This window comes from Channa argus, chromosome 17 (assembly GCF_033026475.1).
Source record: "Channa argus isolate prfri chromosome 17, Channa argus male v1.0, whole genome shotgun sequence".
Taxonomy (NCBI): Eukaryota; Metazoa; Chordata; class Actinopteri; order Anabantiformes; family Channidae; genus Channa; species Channa argus.
The window spans coordinates 9,037,490-9,059,884 of record NC_090213.1 but is presented as its reverse complement, the minus strand read 5'-3'; the positions used below and the strand labels follow the sequence as shown (position 1 = coordinate 9,059,884).

At 39.1% G+C, this 22,395-nt stretch overlaps 3 protein-coding genes across 4 annotated transcripts; all 3 read left to right on the top strand.

The window, feature by feature from the left end:
• Nucleotides 1-527: 527 nt before the first annotated feature.
• paplnb (papilin b, proteoglycan-like sulfated glycoprotein) lies at nucleotides 528-6,079 on the top strand. 2 transcript variants are annotated; one of them, XM_067482084.1, is made up of 13 exons: nucleotides 528-567; nucleotides 745-802; nucleotides 1,137-1,246; nucleotides 2,139-2,199; nucleotides 2,306-2,408; nucleotides 2,629-2,759; nucleotides 3,067-3,384; nucleotides 3,739-3,915; nucleotides 4,017-4,167; nucleotides 4,252-4,332; nucleotides 4,931-5,078; nucleotides 5,176-5,254; nucleotides 5,502-6,079. In XM_067482084.1, the coding sequence occupies exons 2-13, from the start codon at nucleotides 746-748 to the stop codon at nucleotides 5,772-5,774; spliced, it is 1,689 nt and encodes a 562-aa protein (XP_067338185.1). In that variant the 5' UTR covers nucleotides 528-567; nucleotide 745; the 3' UTR covers nucleotides 5,775-6,079. The 2 variants fall into 2 exon arrangements, with proteins under 2 accessions (XP_067338185.1, XP_067338184.1); XM_067482083.1 differs by having other exon boundaries at nucleotides 5,499-6,079.
• Nucleotides 6,080-6,490: 411 nt separating this feature from the next.
• On the top strand, nucleotides 6,491-8,605 carry erh (ERH mRNA splicing and mitosis factor). Its single transcript, XM_067481800.1, has 4 exons — nucleotides 6,491-6,643; nucleotides 7,004-7,091; nucleotides 7,462-7,582; nucleotides 8,336-8,605. Exons 1-4 carry the CDS (start codon nucleotides 6,641-6,643, stop codon nucleotides 8,436-8,438), a joined length of 315 nt encoding a protein of 104 aa, XP_067337901.1. The 5' UTR covers nucleotides 6,491-6,640; the 3' UTR covers nucleotides 8,439-8,605.
• A 697-nt stretch (nucleotides 8,606-9,302) lies between these two features.
• smek1 (SMEK homolog 1, suppressor of mek1 (Dictyostelium)) lies at nucleotides 9,303-20,457 on the top strand. Its single transcript, XM_067481799.1, has 15 exons — nucleotides 9,303-10,475; nucleotides 10,718-10,773; nucleotides 10,870-10,968; nucleotides 11,104-11,721; nucleotides 12,892-12,969; nucleotides 13,075-13,191; nucleotides 14,553-14,669; nucleotides 14,756-14,887; nucleotides 15,682-15,784; nucleotides 15,875-16,033; nucleotides 16,133-16,302; nucleotides 16,446-16,588; nucleotides 17,874-18,064; nucleotides 18,430-18,641; nucleotides 19,275-20,457. The coding sequence occupies exons 1-15, from the start codon at nucleotides 10,334-10,336 to the stop codon at nucleotides 19,395-19,397; spliced, it is 2,460 nt and encodes an 819-aa protein (XP_067337900.1). The 5' UTR covers nucleotides 9,303-10,333; the 3' UTR covers nucleotides 19,398-20,457.
• Nucleotides 20,458-22,395: the final 1,938 nt, after the last annotated feature.

Here is a 22,395-nt window from a genome sequence, read left to right as displayed (position 1 = left end):
ACAATCATTGGTTAGCAATGTGAAACTTAGAATCTCTCTTGCCATAGATTATATTTGACTTGTTTCTTGATATAATTGCAACGCTTGAATAAATGAATAATATTGCTTTAATGTTTTTAATTCATGCATAAAACTATTAAACCATATGTGCTGAAATATCATTTTCTTCTTCATCTTCTTTGTTAAAGTGCATTGAACCATGAGGACATTTAAGTTTTTGCACAGAAAAAGGTCTGAAAAATGTTCAGAATTTTTTAAAGAAACTCAGTGGTACAAATAAAAAGAATTAATCTAAAACTTATAAAGCCTGATGGTTTGAATTCAGGAAATATTCTGTTCCTTATAAGAAATAACAGCTCATATGCAGTGAAGAAAAATAATGTAAGACCTTTTTCGGGAAGAAAAAGATTTCTGTGTGGTTGAAACCTGACACTTTATGGGACTGTGGTTTCGATGACCAGAGAGCGTGAGGAGATAGAAATCTGGGTGTTAAGTGCCTACTTCCCACTTCTGAGATGCATGTCCCTCTGGACTGCTAGTTTCAAGCTGGGAATTCACTTCAAGAAGGTAAGACAAACTATGTCTAATCAGGTTTGTTTGTAGCATGTTTCCAGGTAAAAACCCTTTGCACGCGTAATAATACACATTCAAAACTGCATTTACATCATTCTTCAGAAATGCATCCACCGAAAGTTAAGATAAGTTGTTATCCTTATCAGTAATTCTGTTGTGGGGTTAATTTAGCATGAACATCCTGCAAGTCCTGGTTCTTCTACAACTTTTGGCCGGACCTGCCTTCGCTGTGAGTATATCTTTAACCAATAAAAAGAATATTTTGACATTTGCATGTACACGCAATTGTATTTTAATATAGATAGTAATTGCAAAACCCTACATTTAGCATGTCAAAAAATTCAACATAAAAAACGAAGTATTTACTTTTAGACACGTTTAAGCAATGTTTTGGGTTTTGATATACACATAGTTCAGTAGGGGATGTTTGTGACTATTTGTTCAAGCTTCCATTATAGCAACTCTCAGTGTGTTTAGTGGTTCGTGGTGGGTTATGATATGGAGGATGAGCACATACTCCTGCGTTCCAGTGTCTGAGTGAGTTTTACTGTTTTGTTTTCCAGCTTACACGGCCAACTCATGACTACTGGGGAGAGTTTGGACCTTACGGACCCTGTAGCCGAACATGTGGCACAGGAGTGGCAATGAGAACCAGGAAATGTATCACTTCAAGGTGGGACACTGAAGAAATTAAGGGTTTTACTTAAACTTGATTAATAAAAGATCATTTTATATAGTTATGTAACTTATCTGCATAAAAAATAGATAGATGTGAAGCAAAAACAATTTTAACATAAAAGCAAAGGTATTTCTTCTTCTTCTTCTTTTCCTTTCAGCTGTTCCCTTTCAGGGGTCGCAACAGCAATCATGTGCCTCCATCTAACCCTGTCCTCTGCATCCTCTTCTCTCACACCAACTAACTTCCTGTCCTCTCTCAGTACATCCATAAATCTGCTCTTTGGTCTTCCTCTAGACCTCCTGCCTGGCGGCTCCAACCTCAGCATCCTTCTACCGATATATTCACAGTTTCTCCTTGGAACATGTCCAAACCACCTCAATCTGTCCTCTCTGACTTTATCTCCAAAACATCTAACATGAGCTGTCCCTCTGATGTCCTCATTCCTGATCCTGTCCATCCTCGTCACTCCCAAAGACAACCTCAACATCTTAAGCTCTGCTAACTCCAGCTCTGCCTCCTGTCTTTTCTTCAGTGCCACTGTCACTAAGCCGAACAACATCACTGGTCTCACCACTGTCTTGAACACCTTTCCTTTCATTCTCGCTGATACTCATTTATCACACACACCTGACACTTTTCTCCACCTGTTCCAACCTGCTTGCAGTCACCTCTTCACCTCTTTTCCACACTCTCTGTTGCTCTGAACCATTGACGCTAAGTACTTAAAGTCCTGCACCTTCTTTCACCTCTGCTCCCTGTAACCTCACGTTCCACTTGGGTCCCTCTCATTGACACATGTATTCTGTCTTACTGCGGCTAAGCTTCATTCCTCTGTATTATTTTGTTTACATATAAATAGCAATAATAAATAATAAATCTCATGCAGGACAGATGGAGGACATAACTGCAGGGGATCCTCAAAGTCCTTCCGAACCTGTAATACACAAGTAAACAACTTTAACTAATTTGCCTGTTTATTTATTTCATTCCTCTACAATTTGTCCTAATTTATCCTAAAAGTATGCAAGTAATCTAACGCTTTGTGTCATTCAGGAATGCCCAGTTGGATCCCACGATTTCAGGGAGGAGCAGTGCTTCCAGTTTGACCGTACAAACTTTCAAGGCAAACGTCACACATGGGTGCCTTACTATGGAGGTACAAAACCTATTATTATCCAGTACACTCACTTAAATTGAATATGGGTGAGTGGTGTGTTAAACACACTCTTGCTGTTTGATTCAATGACTGCCAGTTTACTAGTTACACAACGGTTACTGAGTGACCACACTGTCAGTTGTTTGCCATATTGCACTACAGTATTGTGACAAACCATGTTGTGTGAAGATAGCACTTGATTACTGTAACCTTAATATAGCATCAAATCCATGTGAGCTGAACTGTGTCCCAAGAGGAGAGAACTTCTTCTATCGGCACAGAGCTGCTGTGGTGGATGGGACACCATGTTACGTGGGCCGCACGGATATCTGTGTGGAAGGCATCTGCAGGGTGAGAGCAAAACATCCATTCTGCAGTGACATGTTCCTCGCTTGACCAAGCATTCTGGTTTTCAGTAAAATCCTGCCTCACATGTAAATAAACATTTACGTGTGTACCTTTTCATCTGCCTAGTACGTTCAGTTTTGTCAGTGCACATTGAGGAGCTGGACTTAAATGCTCCATGGTTACTTTGTTAGGGATTTGACATTGTATATATCAAATAACATATCTTTGCTTTAATATCAACAAGTTTTTATTTTTAAGTTTTGTATCTGATTAACCTGTTAGTGGATTTGAATCAATTGTCTCTCTCAAGGTTCTGACTCACGAGGAGTTCATGGGCTTGGAAGAAGACACTAATTCTGTACACTCTGCTGCTCCAGTCGCTGTTGCTCCTCACCCCAGGGAGACACTTACATATATCTACAAAACTGGTGTCTACAGTCCGTGCTCAGCCTCTTGCAATGGAGGAATGCAGTATCGCAGTGTGGAGTGTTGGGTTCAGGACCCAGTGAACCCCCGTGTGGTGGAGGAGACTTACTGCATTACCCAGCGCCGGCAGAGGCCACAGACTCAGCAGGCCTGCAATTTGCATCCATGTGCTGCTGAGTACAGCGTCTCCAGCTTTAGTGTGGTTTGTATCTGATATGGTTAGGTTTTCCATTTTTACTGCCATATAGATCATTGATTCTTAAGGTGTGTTTGTCCTTTATTAAATAACAGTTTTTCAGTGTTCAAGTGGGGTGGCAAAATATGCAGCAATGGCCTTGTCACTGAAAAGAGTGAGGTTTATGGTCAATATCATAAAATTGTGTAAAAAAAAACTAATAATGACATAAAGCCTATGAATGATATGGCCATGTTTATACATAATCATTTTGATGAGGTATCAAATTCTGAATTTGATAGTAAAACTTTTAACTATTATTAATATATTATCAAGAAGATTTGAAATATTTGTTCCATACCTCTTGCATATGATGGTCAGTGTTCTGTAACCTGTGGGGAAGGCCAGCAAACACGGGAGGTGATCTGCGTGGGACCAGGAGGTGAACATTTGCCCGACGATAACTGCAGCGGACTTGAACGACCTGCCTCTGTCAAGGCCTGCCGCAGGCCTGCCTGTTACACACACATAACCTGGCATGTGACTGAATATGGACTGGTGAGTTAAATGTATATAGTGGCTTTGGTCTACAAAGAACATTTCATATCTCTCATTTATTTCCACCTTATTTCCCTGCGTCTGCTATGTTGTTTCTGTAGTGCACTAAAAGCTGTGATGGTGGTGTGAGGGAGAGGAGGGTTAACTGCTTTGACACAGACTTGAACCCCTACCCAGAGACCCAATGTGGATTAGCTGACAGACCTGTGTCTGTGGAGGCATGCAACACACAGGCCTGCCCTGGAGCACAAAGTGGGGCAAATCTTAGCTAGTTACACACTGTTTTGGTTTATTTGTATTTCTTTGTATTTAATCAATTAACTTAATTTTTCTTAGCGGTCGCAAGTGTACAGAATCCAAGGGCACATGAAAACACCTTAAGAGGATTTGTTCCTCATGTTCCCGTAGACCCTTCAGGTATGTAAAACATTTGGAGGATGAAATGTATTCCTTTTTTTTGTTTTTGCATGCATGAACACATAACTTGTTTCATGTGTTTAGCCAAAGCAGAAAACATTCTGACAATAAAAAAACTCTCACTGTAAATTGTTTTACCTGACTAGACCCCACTTTGACCTCATTCACATTGTCCCGTATTCACAAATTACCTGGCTAATGAAAAATATCTTTAGATTTTAAAATAAATTATCTTTCCTCCCACAGTCCAAAGACATTTGTGGTATTAGGTTAATTAGTGACTCTAAATTTCCTGTAGGTGTGATCGTGAGTGTGAATGGTTGTCTCTCTGTGGTGAGCCTGAGCTAGACTGGTGACCTGTCCCGAGTGGCCCTTGGCTCTCGCCCAATGACAGCTGGGATAGGATCGAGCCCCCTGTGAGGATAAGCGTTTAAAGATGATTGATGGATGGATGGATGGATGGATGGATGGATGGAAATAGTTCCAGCCAACCTAAACAAATTATAATATTATATCCCAACATTCAAAATATATATCTTACATACATTTAATATCTATAATTTATATCCTTCAATACATCTGTGTTTGCTTGAATTAGCTTCCAGGCCACATACAAGCACTGCTTCTGACCCCTCTCCTTCAGTGGTTGATCCTCACTGCTTGCAGTCATTTTATGGCTGCTGTCCTGATGGCCACACTGCAGTCACTGGGCCCAGGCATGAGGGCTGTGACTGTGGTCACACCAGGTACCAGTGTGTCTGGATGACTCCTTTCCATAACAAATATATTACAGAGATGGAGAGAGATTTATGTAATAAAAAATATCTTCCAAATCGCCCTCAGGTATGGTTGTTGTTTGGATGGAGTTACTCCAGCTGAAGGATTTGGAAGGGCTGGATGTCCTGAGTACCAGACAACTGTGGTAGGAATGACACCTATATCTATATGTAGTTATAATAAACATATTAAATCTGCGATACAATGTAGATATATACATTGGCTCCCCATTGATTTTCAAAATACTCTACACTCTTCTAAAATTGTTTACCTTTAAAAAAATGATATTCGGTTTATAGAAGGCATATAATGTATTTTGTGTTTCTAGTTTCTTATTTACAAATTTGAGAAAATGATCTACTATCTCTGTTTCTTTACTTTTTGTTCAGCAGCACACACCACCCCCCAGTGCTGGTAGTGTATGCTCCCTGCCTCGTGATGAGGGCCCTTGTGATACCTGGAAAGTCCGCTTCTTCTATGATTCAGGCTCTGGCAAATGTACAGAATTTTGGTATGGGAGCTGCCAGGGCAATGGCAATAACTTTGAGTCCCTAGAGGCATGCCAAAGAGAATGTGGAGGTGGGGTGAGGGAGCCCCCACCTGCACCTCGCAGACAAACCCCAGGAAGACAATTTATCAGGGGCCCTCTGAGGGCAAGGGCATAATTGTGCTCACCGTGAATACCTCCAATAGAAACATAAACACCTTCTTCATGAAGTAACTTACATAAGCACAAACATACTATATATTCAGATGAATAAGAGAGCACAAACGTGTAAGATTTACCACAACCTACATTTCTTTTTCATATCTGACTGAAGTTGTTTGACCTTGCATTTTAATTAAGAAGATTACATCTTTTTGTTTTTATTTAATTTTGCTCAGTATATAACCATTTGTGCATTTGGTTCGGAACCTAAATGAAATATTGTCAATGTTATCATGTAAGTTATTTCATAAATCTAAAGAATAAAATTGCTATCCAATAACGAAATTCGAAATGTGTGGCTTATTTTTTTCTTTGTCTTTTCATGGAGTGTTTCCAAAATCCACTTCAATTGGATTTAACTCGTGACAAGATACAATATTTGGGGGATGGAAATGTAGTTAAGATTATAAAATGCGATTTACTGTTAAACCTATAAAGTGCACAACAAGCTACAGCAAATATGGAGTAGAATTCTTTAAGATTTTATTGCAGTGCTTTTAGTAGTAATATATCCTCTTTCGTACTATTTGGGAATTGCTTCTTTTGGGTAAGTGAAGCATAAGGATAAGGATACGTTTCTGGGCTCATTGATCCGGTAGTTTTCAAAGGCATTGATCCATATTTCAATTTTACCCTTTTATTGTGAAATCAAAACTTTATTTTGAAGTGATCTTTGCTACAGGAAAAAGACTTACTTCATTTCCCCTAAATATTTTTGGCCAAACATCTTTCCGCACGGTGACTGAAAAAGCAATAAATAACGATTTTCTATCCTAGTTTTACATCGTCGATAAATACAGAAGGTTTACCGTGAGCACAAATATGGTAAGTGTGTTTTGGGTAGCGTTCAAAGGTGGAAACTCGCAGTATCAGCTATATTAGCTCAGGTTAATCCATCACAGCTAAGCTAACGAGCTAACTGCCATACTAACGTTCACTACGAGCATATGCATTCACTTTCCTTCTGTTGCTTTGAACACTTTTCAACTTTAACTCTCAGTTAGCTCACGTTTGTTTGTTAAGGCTAAATATAGAGGAACCACATGGGGCACTTTTAAAAGGGTCCCTCAACGCTACATTTAGCTAAATAACCGGCGTTTACATCCTGTTTAAAAATCTCCACCGTTAATATGTGTGTTTAAGAGAAATACGTCAGCATCAAAAATATTTGTAATTATTTTACAGTCGCACACAATTTTGCTTGTCCAGCCGACCAAGAGACCCGAGGGCCGCACCTATGCTGACTATGAGTCCGTGAATGAATGCATGGAAGGTGAGTCTGAAGCTGTTTTAAAAGTTTACTTGAATAACGTCACGAAGCTGTTTTGTCTTTGTCTTTCGTGTAATAGGTGTGGGCTTAAACAGTGTTGTGTTTGAAGATAGTTTTTATTTAAACAGTGAACCTTATAATAAACTTGGTAGACTTCACATTTTGGAATGTGTGTGCGCTCTAAATCTCATTAATTAAATTAAATTATATTGTATATACAACTATCTTACTATATCTTTATATATAATTACAGTTCTCTACCCCAGGTGCCCAAACATTTTTACAGTCACTGAGGATTAATCTGCATCTTTTTTTGTGTCATTTTCAAAAATGGTTTTGCATCTTTTCAGCATGCCCTGTGCCTCTCTTACAGGTGTTTGCAAAATGTATGAAGAGCATCTGAAGAGGATGAATCCAAACAGTCCCTCTATCACTTATGACATCAGTCAGTTGTTTGACTTTATTGATGACTTGGCAGATCTGAGCTGTCTTGTGTAAGTATTTCTTGGCTGATAAATGCATTTCAAATAAAACTAGAAAAAGCATTTCCAAAAAGAGTGCACTGTGAATGCTTCAGCACTAAAAGGATTTTCCAAGCAGAACTGTGAAAAGCTAAACTGTTTTTGATGAAAGGGGTGAAATGTTTGCCATTGCTGAAAGCTGATTTGAAAATGAGCTGCTTTAAATATAGCTGAAAATGTGCTTTTGCTAAAATAGCTGAAACATTTACTATAAAAATGTAAAGAAATGTGAAAATAAGTAGAATTGGTTAGTAAGAAAAGGTTAATGGTTTTGCCTCATAGCTAAAACATGAAGTAGTAGCATAAAAATCCTGGAACCTGTAGAAACCAATTTACCAATTTAACACCTGACGAAAAGCAGACTTTATAAACTGCTATATTATTATTATAAACATCATGGTAAAGTGGAAATTTCAGTGGCATTAAATATAAGCTAAAAAAACCTGAAAGTTTTGCTTTCGCTGAAATAGCTGATACGAATTGTTGCTGCTTATATACTGGTTAGGCAAACTTGAATCCGTTTAGTCTTAAACTTCAAAGCCAATTATGTGATGTCATTGATGATGTAATCAAAGCAATATAAATAATATAATTATTATTAGAATTAAGATTAGGGAAAGATAAGAATAACTTAATACTGTTATTGCTGAAGCATTGACAGTGGATTAACCTTGCATCAAATGTGACGATCACTACAGTAAAAATATAATTTTACTTTTCATACAGGTACAGAGCTGACACCCAGACATACCAACCTTACAACAAAGACTGGATCAAGGAAAAGATATATGTCCTGCTACGGCGTCAGGCTCAGCAGGCAGCAAAGTAAAGGCATCAATGATATGTTGTCCTGTTACACAAACTAGGATGGCATTTACGCTGCACTACATTTCCACAATGTATCATAGATATGTGTATAAGGACAACATTTTGACAAGGGGAGGGTTTTCTTATTCTACATTGGAAAAGGAACATGTTTAAAAAAACAAAACAAAAGCCAGACATATTATGTATATTATGGCAGCCTACATGTTTGTAATTTGTTACATTATCATGAGAGTGGGATTCATGGCTGCAAGGACAAACTTTATTTACAAACTACGATCCCAGGCTATATACAAATATTTTGTCACATAGCTATTAATGTGCTTTTAGTTTTTCCTACATGTTTTCTAACTATACTGGCCAGTTAGATTTAAACGTACTGTGGATTTTGAATGCAGGAGATTTATTTTTGAATTCCACAAATGTCTACACTGTGACACAAAAATGGACCTGCAGCCAGAAGATTTGATTTTCATAATTAATCTGTCATTACTGTTACTACAGCCTCCAATCATGTTATAAAATGTAGTACTTGTAAACATTTGTTTTGCGTAGCATCTGATTTTAACAACCAATGTTGCTTTTTATTTAATTTAAACAAAATAAACTGTTGTTTTATGACTGGTCTCCACTGTTAAATGTAAAAGGAGGAACATGCTTCCAACTCTCGATAATTGGGCATGGTGGCCAACATTTGTTTCTGGATATGTGTCAGGTGGCTGGACTTCCAGTTGAACAAGATGCAGAGGATGGATGGCAAGTTATTTAAAATCTGCCGTGAAGAACGATGACGGATGGTGAAGTTGGGTTCCTGTGATGTTATGTACTGTCTCTTTAAATGTGGCGGGCTGCCCTGTTGGTACTGTGTTGGAAACCCCGTACTGACTCTGAAGGGACCCAAGATGGCTGAATACTCACGGGGCAGCTAGCAATTATCTGAGCAAGACATCAGGAATGAATGGCAAATAGCATTCTAATGTAAAGCGTAGCATTCATGTAATTGTACGACTACAGTCTGCAGGTTTGAATAATCTTGGGATGTATGAATACCAGTAAGGAGAGAGTGGTCTCTCCGCGGCCCCGAGCCAGAACATGGCGGAACACTTGGGGAAGAAATAGCAGCTAACGCTAGCTAGCTGGCGTAATATTTAGACACAAATAGAAACATTGTTCCAGGCTAAACACTGTGTCTGTGGTCCCTAAGTGTGAAATAATGTCATCGGTTCGCAGCTCTGGCTCATTTTGCTTTAAAAGGTTGGTTAACATTGAATTTTGAAAATGTGGAGTGTAGGCAGTTAGCGTACTAGCCAGCTAGTTAACTCGGTCGTTTACTAGCTAACGTAACTGGGTAACGTTGTCCACAACCGTACAAATTGTACTTTAAAACAGACAGTGTTGTGGCAGCTAGTGATCGTAACTGTGGGGCGTATTCGAAACGCTGCAAACTAAACAGTTAAACTCGGAGTTTATAATGTCTGCCAGACCTTGTTTTTTTTTCAATTAATAACTGAGCTAACGCAAGTGCCATCCGCACTGTAATTAGCTTGTCGTTAGCTTGCTACAATGGTCCGTAAGCTCATTTTGCGTGGCGCGTTGACTCGAATCCTGACAATACAAGTCTTGAGGCAGCTCGTTTGAAAATAAAAAGATATGGTAAATGTTCAATTGCAGATATTACAACTGTTGTATTGATCAGGGAATCCACCTGGATATTCGTTCAGGTGTTCCGCTTTAAAGAACTTTTGGCCTGGTTGACCTCTGACACAAGTCACTACAGCAAGGTAGAAGTGAACAGGTGTAAAAAGTGAATTGAAGTTGTGACGTTACTAGGTGAAGCGGGCAGCCCGTAAAAGCCAGGGAGGTTCGGGAGGGGAGGACCGGTTACAACCACATACCAGGATGACTGACACTCGGCGAAGAGTCAAAGTTTATACCCTCAACGAGGAAAGGCAGTGGGATGACCGTGGGACCGGGCATGTCTCCTCGGGCTATGTGGAGCGATTGAAAGGCACATCTCTGCTGGTGCGAGCAGAGAGTGATGGTAGGTCAAGAAGCAATAGCCAGAGGGCTACATATAGCGATTCACTGTAAAAATAATTTTACCCAGTGACCACTGTTGTTATTGCTGTGTGATTACTATCATTTAACCATATCTTCCGCACTAGTTGAATCAGCTGGAATCCTGCATGTAACCCCCATTAATACGTAGCAATTACCATAAACCTGTCTTATGTAAGTAACATTGACAAAACTTTTTGACTACCTTTATTTATAACCTGTCAGGTTCCCTACTGCTGGAGTCCAAAATCAACCCGAATACAGCCTACCAGAAACAACAGGTCAGTACATGACTTGATGCAGTATGTTTATGTTGAGCGTCAATTTTCTGACTCTGTGTACTATATATAAATGTACTTAATTTTTTTGTCCAATAGGATACATTGATAGTATGGTCAGAGGCTGAAAATTATGATCTGGCACTTAGCTTCCAAGAGAAGGCTGGATGTGATGAAATCTGGGAGAAAATATGCCAGGTAACTACAGTCCTTTTTCTGTGGGAGTGTATTTGTCTGCTGCATCTGTGTATGTATTTGAAATCGCGTGTTTGTGTATTTCTGCTGACAGTTTCTGTAACTAGTCACATCAGTCATATTCCTTTACTTGTTAAGGTTCAGGGAAAGGACCCATCGGTGGACATCACGCAGGATGTGGTGGATGAGTCTGAGGAGGAGCGCTTTGATGACATGTCATCACCAGGTCTGGAGTTACCACCATGTGAACTGAACCGTTTGGAGGACCTGGCTGAGCTGGTTGCGTCTTCACTCCCATCGCCACTGCGGCGTGAAAAGCTGGCGCTGGCTGTCGAGAACGAGGGCTATATTCGCAAGCTCCTGGAACTGTTCCGTATATGTGAGGATTTGGATAACAGAGAAGGGCTGCATCACCTGTATGAAATAATTAAGGGCATCTTCTTGCTCAATCGTACTGCACTGTTTGAGGTGATGTTCTCTGAAGAGTGTATTATGGACGTCATTGGTTGTCTGGAATTTGACCCAACAGTTCCACAGCCAAGGCGGCATCGGGAGTTTCTAACTAAAACAGCCCGCTTTAAAGAGGTGATCCCTATTTCTGATCCTGAACTGCGTCAGAAAATACACCAGACGTATCGGGTGCAGTATATTCAGGATATGGTGCTGCCCACACCCTCTGTTTTTGAGGAAAACATGCTGTCCACCCTGCACTCCTTCATCTTCTTCAATAAGGTGGAGATTGTGGGCATGTTACAGGTAAGATAGGAACATGTTCATCCTGTGTTTTCAGTGAGTGACTAATATGAAAGACTATGAATAAAGCCTTATAAATATAAAATCCTATCATATTAGATAAAAAAAAAAAATACAAGTAATACACTACTCACTAAAAGTTAGGGATATTCCACTTTTGGGTGAAATTTATGAAAAATGTAAAAAGTTCATGTTACAGTGATATTCAGGGCATGAAAGTAGAAGCATGCATAGATAATTTCTTCATCTAAAATATTTATAGAAAATGTATTGAAAGTTATCAACAGTTGTGGGTTTAACACAACAAAACATGTCAATGCTTCAATAACATTTTAAATACAATACATAACTGTTTAAATACAAATTGTCACTGAACCAGAACAGTTAGTGGTCGATTCATCAAATTTCATCCGAAAGTGGAATATTCCAAACTTTATTTGAGTAGTGTATGTTTAAAGATAGTGTTTTTGTCTGAATACTGGAAATTAGTTAATGTAGAAAAGGAGTTTATGTTTGGCAGATTGTGCTTTGCAGTTTGCCTGACAGTCATTTATGGTCATGTGACCTTTGTGTTTTTGTACTGTGTCAACTCAGCAGTGTTTATGTATGGGTGTCTCCACAGAGATGGAGAAGTGTTGTGTAAATCAGTTATGCTGTGCTATTGGAAAACTGAATCTAGGATTCTGTTGACTGTGGCAAACTGCTACGTGAAGTTGTGAAGTCAAATGTTACTCATGCAGAACTTCTCCTCATTCATTTAAAGTAGCACTTAATATTCTGGATTGTAGATTATTGAAACTGTCTGCAGTATCAAAGGTGTTTTGTACTCTGTACAATATATATTTTTATAATGGCACTACTTCTAAATAATAATAAAAAAAATGTTTTTTTTTATGTTGATAGTTCTGAGTGGAATCTAAGGAAGGGCATCTAAGTGACAATTTTCTCAAATTATAACTGACCAAAATCCATAACTAGTAAATAAGCTGAATGGTATATTTGTTTCCTGCTACTAGTATTTGATCAGTAACATCTAAAACAATTTTTTTGGGAAGAGCAAGTGCAAGTAATCCTACAAATATGCGGGTCAGTTGTGGGTTATCCAATATCCTGATTTGACCCTTTTATGTGGAACTCAATGCCTATTATTTCCCCTTTCTCTTTTGATGTCAGGATGATGAGAAGTTCCTGACAGACCTCTTTGCACAGCTAACCGACGAGGCTACTGATGATGACAAAAGGCATGAACTGGTATGCCAGACTTTTATTACTTTTTAAAATAATACTTTGCAGATTTTTGTTTTTTCTTTAATTTGTACCATATTTCATGGAGCCATTTCTGCTTCTACCTCATAGGTGAACTTCCTGAAGGAATTCTGTGCTTTCTCACAAACGTTACAACCTCAAAACAGAGACGCCTTCTTCAAGACATTGTCAAACATGGGCATTCTACCTGCTTTAGAGGTCATTTTGGTGAGTTCAGAATATAATCGGAATCAAGGTCACTGGGCAAGTTATCTCAAACCTACAAGGAATTGATTAGTAGGTTTGGTAGTTGAAGTACTGTGTATTGTACCTTGTAGTCGTGGCTTACGCCTTGTTAAATTGAAATACATGGGATTTATATTTCTCCTAGAAGAGAAATACAAAGCAAATGAAAAGAAAGTATCATCACTGAATGGTGATAGTGTTGGAACTATATTGATAAAACTGCAGTGCTATTTGTGAATTGTACACAGCACCTGAACACCTTGTTGAGACTGCAGAATCAGGCTCCTTGTGAGATTACTGAAAATGCGTTGTCAGGCAGGAGGCATTTTTATCATGTTTTTGATTTATTTATAAAATTTATTTGCATTACATATTTAGTCTCATTTAATCATGTTTACCTCTATTTCAGCATGATGACAATGATACAGAATTTTCCTTCTATCAAATGAACTTGTACCCTAATAAAACAAACCAAATATAGTTACAGTTTTCAAAAAATCCTAGTGCAGTGTGTATTGGCTGGCAATGCCTACACAGTTTACAAATACATAATAAAATCACAGTTGTGCTACAGTATTATTTGGTTTTAAGCAGAAAGTGTTATTAGGATTCCTTGATCATTTCAGGTCTTACAATACACCTCCCAGGTCTTGCAGGGTCATTATTGAAATGGTGCTTCCAGTCATACCTTGCTGTAATGTCTGTCAGAAGTTTTTTTGAGTAGGGCTTTGCCACCTCTGAATGTACATTTCTTATTTCGGATACGTACATAACTTAATCACTTATGTTTGAACATAAATTGGAACAAAATGTTTATATTGCAAACATCCTCAGCTCCACCGATGTAAAAAAGGACTAATAAAATAAAATGAATATTATGCTGTACTTCTCAGCTTGTGAACAGTTCAGGGTGCATAGGTGTGCCATTTATTCAGGGATAATTTATTTTACTGGTATCAAAATCTAAACTGATGCTCTTTTGTTTTGTACTAAGCAGTAAATCTACAGCACAACCCGTGACGCAAACCAGAGAAAACATATAAACAAATATAGAATACAACCTCTGATAGATCACTAGCACATTCTTCTAAGGTGTTCTTGTTTCATGTTACACCTGTGCACCTTCAGTCATTTATGAGCACAATACCTGGTTCTCCCTCTTCCCTGTGGACTTTTATTTTCTAAATATTGAAGACAAGGAAAGAAATTTTTAAAAAATTAGATGAAATGTCTTATTCTTAATTCCATCCTTGCTCAACCACGTTTCTGTTTTTGGATTTTTAACACTTTATACCTCGGGGAACTTTAGAAGTCCCTGACAAGTATGTGTACTTATGAAACAGGGAATGGATGACGTTCAGGTGCGTGGGGCAGCTACTGATATCTTCTCTTATCTGGTGGAGTACAACCCCTCAATGGTACGAGAGTTTGTTATGCAGGAGTCCCAGCAGAATGATGATGTGAGTATATGCCACAAACACCAGATAATGGTTTACATTTCACACATGAGTGATGTGTTAATAATGATAATAATTGCCCTTTTCAGGACATCTTGCTGATCAACCTGATCATAGAACATATGATCTGTGATACAGACCCAGAACTTGGGGGGGCAGTGCAGCTGATGGGCTTGCTACGGACTTTAGTGGACCCAGAGAACATGCTGGCTACAGCTAATGTGTGTATACTACTTTGTGTTTGTGTTTGTATGCTACAGCTCACATATGTTGACATATGTTTGACAGTAAGCCTGAGCAGAGAACCTGATACTGTCTTGTATATGCTGCTTTTCTGGAAGTGCTTTAGAATGTTGGATACTTTTTTGGTTAGGACTGGAGGCATTACTTAAGGAATCCCTTTCAGGGAAAGGTTTTGATTCTAGTAAGCTCACAGTAGCAAGATTTCTGCGATGTTCACACTGAAAAAAAAAAAACAAAGTAGATGGATCTTACTGTAATCTCTTAAAACTGTAGTGATAGAGTTATTTTGTTGAGCACATGTATATACATGCAGTGCTATGACTGGAGGTTTTTCTAATGTATCCCCCACTTCCAGACATGTTGTGTTAAACAGTAATTAATTGGAAAACGGAGAACGTGGCAACTTCGTTACAGTAAATTTGCATAAGTTGAGTTGCTGCCTGTCAGGTTGCTGCTGTCCTTTCGTCTCTGTCTTGCAAAGCTTTGTTTAATGAGAGACAACACTGTTGTCGATAGAAACAGTGTGAACGCCCCATAAAACAGCAGTGGAAGTGCTAATACTTTTTTTTTTTTTCAAGAAACAAGAAGAGGTGCTGGGTCTAAATGTAGAACTCCCACAGTAGCTGGATTTTTCTGTAAATAAAGTTACTCTCCACTAACGGAAAAAGTTAGTAGGACCAGTCGCACCCATGTTACAGGTTAGGCTGGAGACCTGCTCCTTTACCATTGGTTAAAGATCAGTACGTGTCAAAAATTCTTTTTTTCTTTCCAGAAAACAGAAAAGACAGAGTTCCTGAGCTTTTTCTATAAGCACTGTATGCATGTCCTCTCAGCTCCATTACTGGCCAACACCACAGAGGAAAAACCTAGCAAGGGTAATGATATCTTCACTATGTTTTGTGTTGTGTTTTAATATAAATAATATTTATAAATATTAATACTCTTGGTGTTCTGTCTTGCCATAGATGACTTTCAAACTTCCCAGTTGCTGGCTTTGATTTTGGAGTTGCTGACATTTTGTGTTGAGCACCACACCTATCACATCAAGAACTATATTATCAACAAGGACATTCTCAGGAGGGTACTGGTGCTCACTGCCTCTCAGCACGCCTTCCTAGCACTATGTGAGTCAAATACAACCACAGCAAAAATTTCAAAAGCCTGCTTTATTTGAAATATATCTCTTTACAAAAATCAACATTGCTATGTTTCTGTGTTCCCAGGTGCCCTGCGATTCATGCGGCGAATCATTGGTTTGAAGGATGAATTCTACAATCGCTACATCATGAGAAATTTTCTTTTTGAGCCAGTCATTAAGGCCTTTCTAAACAACGGCTCACGCTACAATCTAATGAACTCAGCCATCATTGAGATGTTTGAGTATGTCCGTGTGGTGAGTATTGTCTGAACTTAGTTACCACTAGTAATATGAACAGATAAACAAGGCTCACTTCTATATTTTTCTGACTTGTTCCTTTTCTCTGTTATTCATTTACTCCTCCTGGGTCTCCACATTCACTCTCTGTTTGCTCCCAGGAGGATGTGAAGTCTCTCACAGCTCATATAGTAGAGAATTACTGGAAGGCCCTTGAGGATGTGGACTATGTCCAGACATTCAAAGGCTTAAAGCTGCGTTATGAACAGCAGAGAGAGAGGCAAGACAATCCAAAACTGGATAGGTGAGATAATCCAGGTTGCCATACTACTACTACTACTACTACTACTACTACTATTATTCCATTGCCACAAATGATTAATGAGTGACACAGTCTGGGTGTGTGTTTGTGTGTATTCAAGGTAGTACTCTCATGCTGGTTCCCATAAGGGAATCATTGAGTTTCACTTTGATGACTTGGTTTAGGATTAGGGTATGTTTTGGATAAGGTTAGGTTAAGTCTCCAGGAAATTAATGTTAATCACTGTAATGTCCCCTGAAGTTATGGAAAGCAAACTCTGTCTTTCTCGGTCTCTGTCTGACTGACTGAGCCTATAGCGATGTTTATTGAGCTCGTACAAATAAAACAAAAATGCTCAATGGAAATAAGTTATTAAAACAGCATTGTTCAGTAAGGATACAATAATCAGACAATGCCTAATTATACACACAGTAGTAAAATACATTCATATAAATTATAGGATATTATAGATGTTATTTTTTTCTGCATTCTGTTTTTGGACATCTGTCACAGTGTCAGATAAGTGTATACATAAGTGGTGCCTATTGTGCTGTGTTGTATCATGTTTTGAATTTCAACCTTACACCAGTATTTAACTGACTGTACTGTACAGAAGCAAGTGCTAAAGGTTTCTCTTGGACAAAGAGTGTGAACTGTGAACACATGCTGGCTGAGATTGTGCAATGTACCACCAATTTATCAGTGTCTGACTGAAGTACATACAGTCAAATCAGAAAGTGAAACTGCAAAACACACCACCTTTATTTTGTTGGTCCAGCTTGAGCTTTCCTTACACTCCAATGCTGCCAAGTGTTGTAATAGTGTGTTGCCAAAGTAAAATTGGCTTAGAATCAGATCAAATTAAATACATTGTCATTCCATGTGTCTCAATAACTCTATGTGGATGAGGTTTTCTTGTTTAGCCCAGTAGAATTAAACGCTGGGTCTTTTTCCAACTTGGTGTGATTTATTTCCACATGTCTGAACACAGGTAGTGAACTTGGTACCAAGGCTCTTGACTGAATGGGATCTTGTACTTTGTTAAATTAAAAAAAAAAAATGTTTTTTGAGGTACATTAAGCATCTGCTGGAAAGGTTTACTTGATTTATTTCAGATAATCAACCCGATTGTGAACAAATACTAATTTGTAGTTCTTCCATGTTTCATAGAAATTTGTCACTCATTTAGAGTTGCAACTAATATAATGGGACACAGTTTTTTTGTTTTGTTTTTTTTATGGTGAGAATATTGTCGATTTCATCCACAATCCTCTGTTACCCTCTCCAGCATGCGCTCTATCCTGAGGAACCACCGCTACCGTCGAGATGCACGAACTTTGGAGGATGAAGAGGAGATGTGGTTCAATGCAGATGAGGATGACCTTGAGGATGGTGAGGCCGTAGTTCCTCCATCTGACAAGATGAAGAGTGAGGAAGACCTCATGGAACCTATAAGCAAGTTCATGGAGAGAAAGAAATGTATGTATGGAAAAGCATTTCGCAGTCTTCAGAAATATTTTTGCATGAAGCTGTGTGGTTGGACCAGAATAATGAAGTTACTCTGCATGTATTTACTTGGTGTGGCATAGCTATGACAAAACAAGTAATTCTGTCAGATTTAATTTGATTTTAGATGCTTGAAAGAAAATGTGTTTTGTAAAAGCTCAGGGTTACAGAAGTAAATAAGTTTTGAACACTCCTGAAATTAAAAAGACAGTAAATAAGGAGAATAACCCTTTTTTGTCCATGCATCTCTCTCTTTCTCTCTTTCTCTTCCTCTCTCTCTCTCTCTCTCTCTCTCTTTCTCTCTCTCTCTATGTATCTTTATCTATCTCTATCTACAGTAAAAGACACAGAGGATAAAGACGTTCTGGGGAAGTCAAGCTTATCAGGCAGACAGAACCCCAGCTTCAAACTTTCATTTTCTGGCTCTACTAAAACTAGTCTGTCCAGCCCTCCTTCATCTGCCTCGCTGAACCCAGGTTCTCCAGGATCACCGGGGTCTCCTGGTTCAGGGGCTAGGAGCTCGCCCTCCAGCACAACTGTAACCACAAAGGTACATTGCAGCATTTGTAAATGCGTACTTATGTTAAGAAAGTTGATTCATATACATTGTTACAGTGCTGTTCATTAACAGACAAAAATGAACACTGCTCAAGTGAAGAACAAAATTGGTAAAAAAGAACTTTAACTTCACATTCGGAAAGTACATTTTTACACAACTCCCCCAATTCTTGAGTATTAGAGAGATCAGTCATTACTTCCAATGCTTCCTTGGACTGTATTGGTTTTGTATGTTTCATTTAGATGGACTGAAAGAGAGACTACACCGGAACATGAATAAAAGCATAGAGTTTATATTTACCAAAATCAATGTCACTGTCCACAAAATGTAGATACATTAAAAATAACCTTTTAAAGAATATTCGGGCTATTAAACTACCACATAGCTTATACAAGGGGCACCTTGGGTTTAGGAAGTAGAGCAGTGGTGCACCAATCACAGGGTCATGATACTTTGTAGATGGAGCTAAGTTGCTACTGGTTGGTCAGCTATGTGTGTGTGTGTGTGTGTGTGTGTGTGTGCGCCTGTATAAAAATATGTTATTGAGAAACAGTGTGAATAATTATTTCAAGTGCTGGACTAATTGACCAGACTGATTAGATTCCCTATTTGCATCTTTTTCAGGGAGGTTTAGTGGGACTGGTGGACTATCCTGATGATGATGAGGAGGAGGATGAGGAGGATGAGGATGGAGAGAATAAAGAAGAACCTCTTCCACCTTCTAAGAAGTCCAAGCTAAGCTCCTAAAGAGCCATCACTGTCTCAGCTTGTGCTCCACCCAGACAGTTTCACTGCATAGACTTTACACAGGAATGATCAAACTTGTAAACAAATTGAATGATTAAAACCCACCCCTCACTATCAGCGGGTGGTCTAAAGAGGAGCAGACTGTAAAGAGATTCAGAGCCTCATCAGACTAGCCCACTTCATACAAGTGCCAATCAGGTGACCAGGAGTGAAAGATCGTCTGAAAGGTGGAACAGACGAGTGAATGCTGGGGGGACGAGAGCGTCAGTAGACACAGACAGTTAAGAGACAAGGCGGTAATTTAGCAACTGGAGGAAAAGACCACATACAAAAACACATGTACATGTAGACTGAAATCCCAGAGAGCTTGCAGGCTCGGACCATAACCCACTGCCCCCCGCCCCCCACTCAGGGAAGGACATCACAGCGGCCCAACTGGGTCGGCCAATTCAGACCCAGAAACACCACTCGCTCCCCCACCTCCTCGGAATCCACTTCTTCCCTGTTGCTTTCTACTTCTTTTCTTCTCTGCTTCTTCTCTTTCTCTGTTGCTTTTTGTTCTTTTCTCTTTTATTTTTCTCCCCCTTTTTAAGTTAGTATATAGGACCAGACGGGAGGCGGCATGTGGCAAAGAGCTGTCCTTGTTGTTTGATGATGTCATCAGTGTTGTCGTTCCTCAGCAGACGTTCTTTCTCTGAAGAGAAAAAAGCCAGCAGTTTCTTGATTATTTTCATTTTTGTTCTCTATTGATCTCAATCTTTCTCCTGTTTTTGTAAATGATGACAAAAAAGACCTGCCTTTAAATGTTCAGGATGTTTTCACTCACACTTGAACAGGTTTTTAAAGACCTCAGTAGGTGAGCTAGTTTTACCCTTTTTGCCCTTTGAAACTGCAGATTTTTTGGAGAATTTGTAATCCCGTCTTGATTAAAGATTGAGTGGAATTCTAGATGTGATGAATTGTCATATCTTATTTTCTTTTCCTTTTACATGAGTGTACGCTTAGTTGTTCAGAATATTTGGGACCATTAAAATGATCTTTGCTGTAAGATGTCCTTTCACCCTTTGTCCAAACAAGTGTTTCCTTGCTGTATTGTGCTGGTCAGAGATTCTTTGCCATCAGAAGAACCTGGTGTTGTTCTGTGTATTAGAACGCAATAGATTTGAGTAGCGTGGAGGGTGGCAGTGGCTCAGTTGGTAGAATGGCCGCCTACAGACCATATGGTCCACTCTTCCCAACCACATGTCGAAGTGTCCCTGGGCAAGACACTGAATCCCCAACAGCCCCATCCCTAGTGCAGTGGTCTGCACGGTGCAAGCAGAAATTATACAAAATTCTTAGTTGTTAATGTATTTGTAATCCACCAGGTGGCACCCTCGATTCATGCAAGAAGTAGCAGGAGGTGAACATCAATTACTGTTATGGGTCATGTAATCTCAGGTGACTTATGATAATAGGTAAGGTGGAGCCATTTAGTGCTGCCTATCCTAACACTTTGTGAAAAAGCTGACGATTTGAAGCACCTGTTGTTTGATGATTCTTGCAGTACAATCGCCTGGCTGTATTTTATTTTATATCACGTTAGCAAAAGGTATCTGTTGTCATGTCATTTGTAAGCCCTGTTAGTCTGACTCTTTGTGATACTTTTCACCATTCTATAGTTCAGTATTGTAACCATGAGCGACAGCACTCTGGTAGACTAACAAAATGATTTTTACCATGAGTGAAAATAGTTTATGAAAAATGTCAACACCTCCCATCTCATGTGGTCACCTCAGTGGGAGATTCAGTACAACCCAAAAACAAACGGCATCAAGCCCACCAAGGAGTCACTATGTTGTCCCTCCAAGTGCATTGTGGCCTTCAAACATTGTTTATTAATTAAAACCCAACAGAAGAGGATCATTTGGTGCTCAGCGTGCAACAAGGGCCATCACACAACGCCTATTAAGGCCCCCATTCACATGAAAGCCATCTTCAGACAACAGCAGCTTTTCAAGAGCAGCTTTCCCTGCCAGCCTCTGTTTGCTCCTCAGCAGGACTGTGGATGTGTGTGTGTGTGTGATCTCCCTCTCTGCCACTTGAAAGGCCAGCCTGCCTGCTCCTGGTGCCAGCCACTACTCCACCAGAATGCCGGCTCCACTTCCATTGCCAAGGCGCATACCCGGATCTGCCCGCCTGTATGTCTGCCAGGCGGAGGAGTACCCATCGGAGACACTGCTGTCCAGCTTCCTGCAGGGTCGATGAAAAGCCTTTCTTGACAGCTCTCTTGATTGGCTCGGCTCCTCAAACATCCTGTCTGCCAGTTATCAACTTTCTCTGTATTGATCAACTTGGCAGATATTTTTACAAAAATCTGCACTGATATGCCAGCATACAATGTACATACAGCAAATATATTTGTATTGTGTTGGGGTGAGGTTGTATCCATATTTTCTTTAGAAATAACCATTTACAATTGCATTTTGCAAGTAAGGATGAAACTTAAAAAGTATGCTGCTGCTGTCTTCCCCAACACACCTGAAGTGGTTTGGCCTAGTGAGAACCTGGTGGCATTTGTTTTTTATTTTCCAGTGGAAGGAAGCTATAGCAGGATTGTTAGTGTTATGATCACCACGAAAATGTTGCTGTTGAGTGAGTGGAAACTAAATGGCTATATAGCTCTGTATGGGCTCAGAAAATTCACAAGGTGGTTCAAGAAGTTGCATGACAGTGCATACAGGTTATTACTGGCTATAAAACAGACTTGCATTGATGAAAATTCTATATATAGTGTTGCCCATAAAGTTGGAAAACTTTTGTATCAGAAACCTTCCTCTTTTTTTGCAAAGGTAGTCGTGGTTAAATTTTAACTGATATCTTTAGAAGATATTGTTAAATAAAGCTTTGAGAAGATATATATTTTATCAATCAAAAATTAATCACATTGTAATAATTTAATGAGATGAGTAAAACATATTTTATTCCAACTTTTTGGGCTACAGTGTATAATATTTGA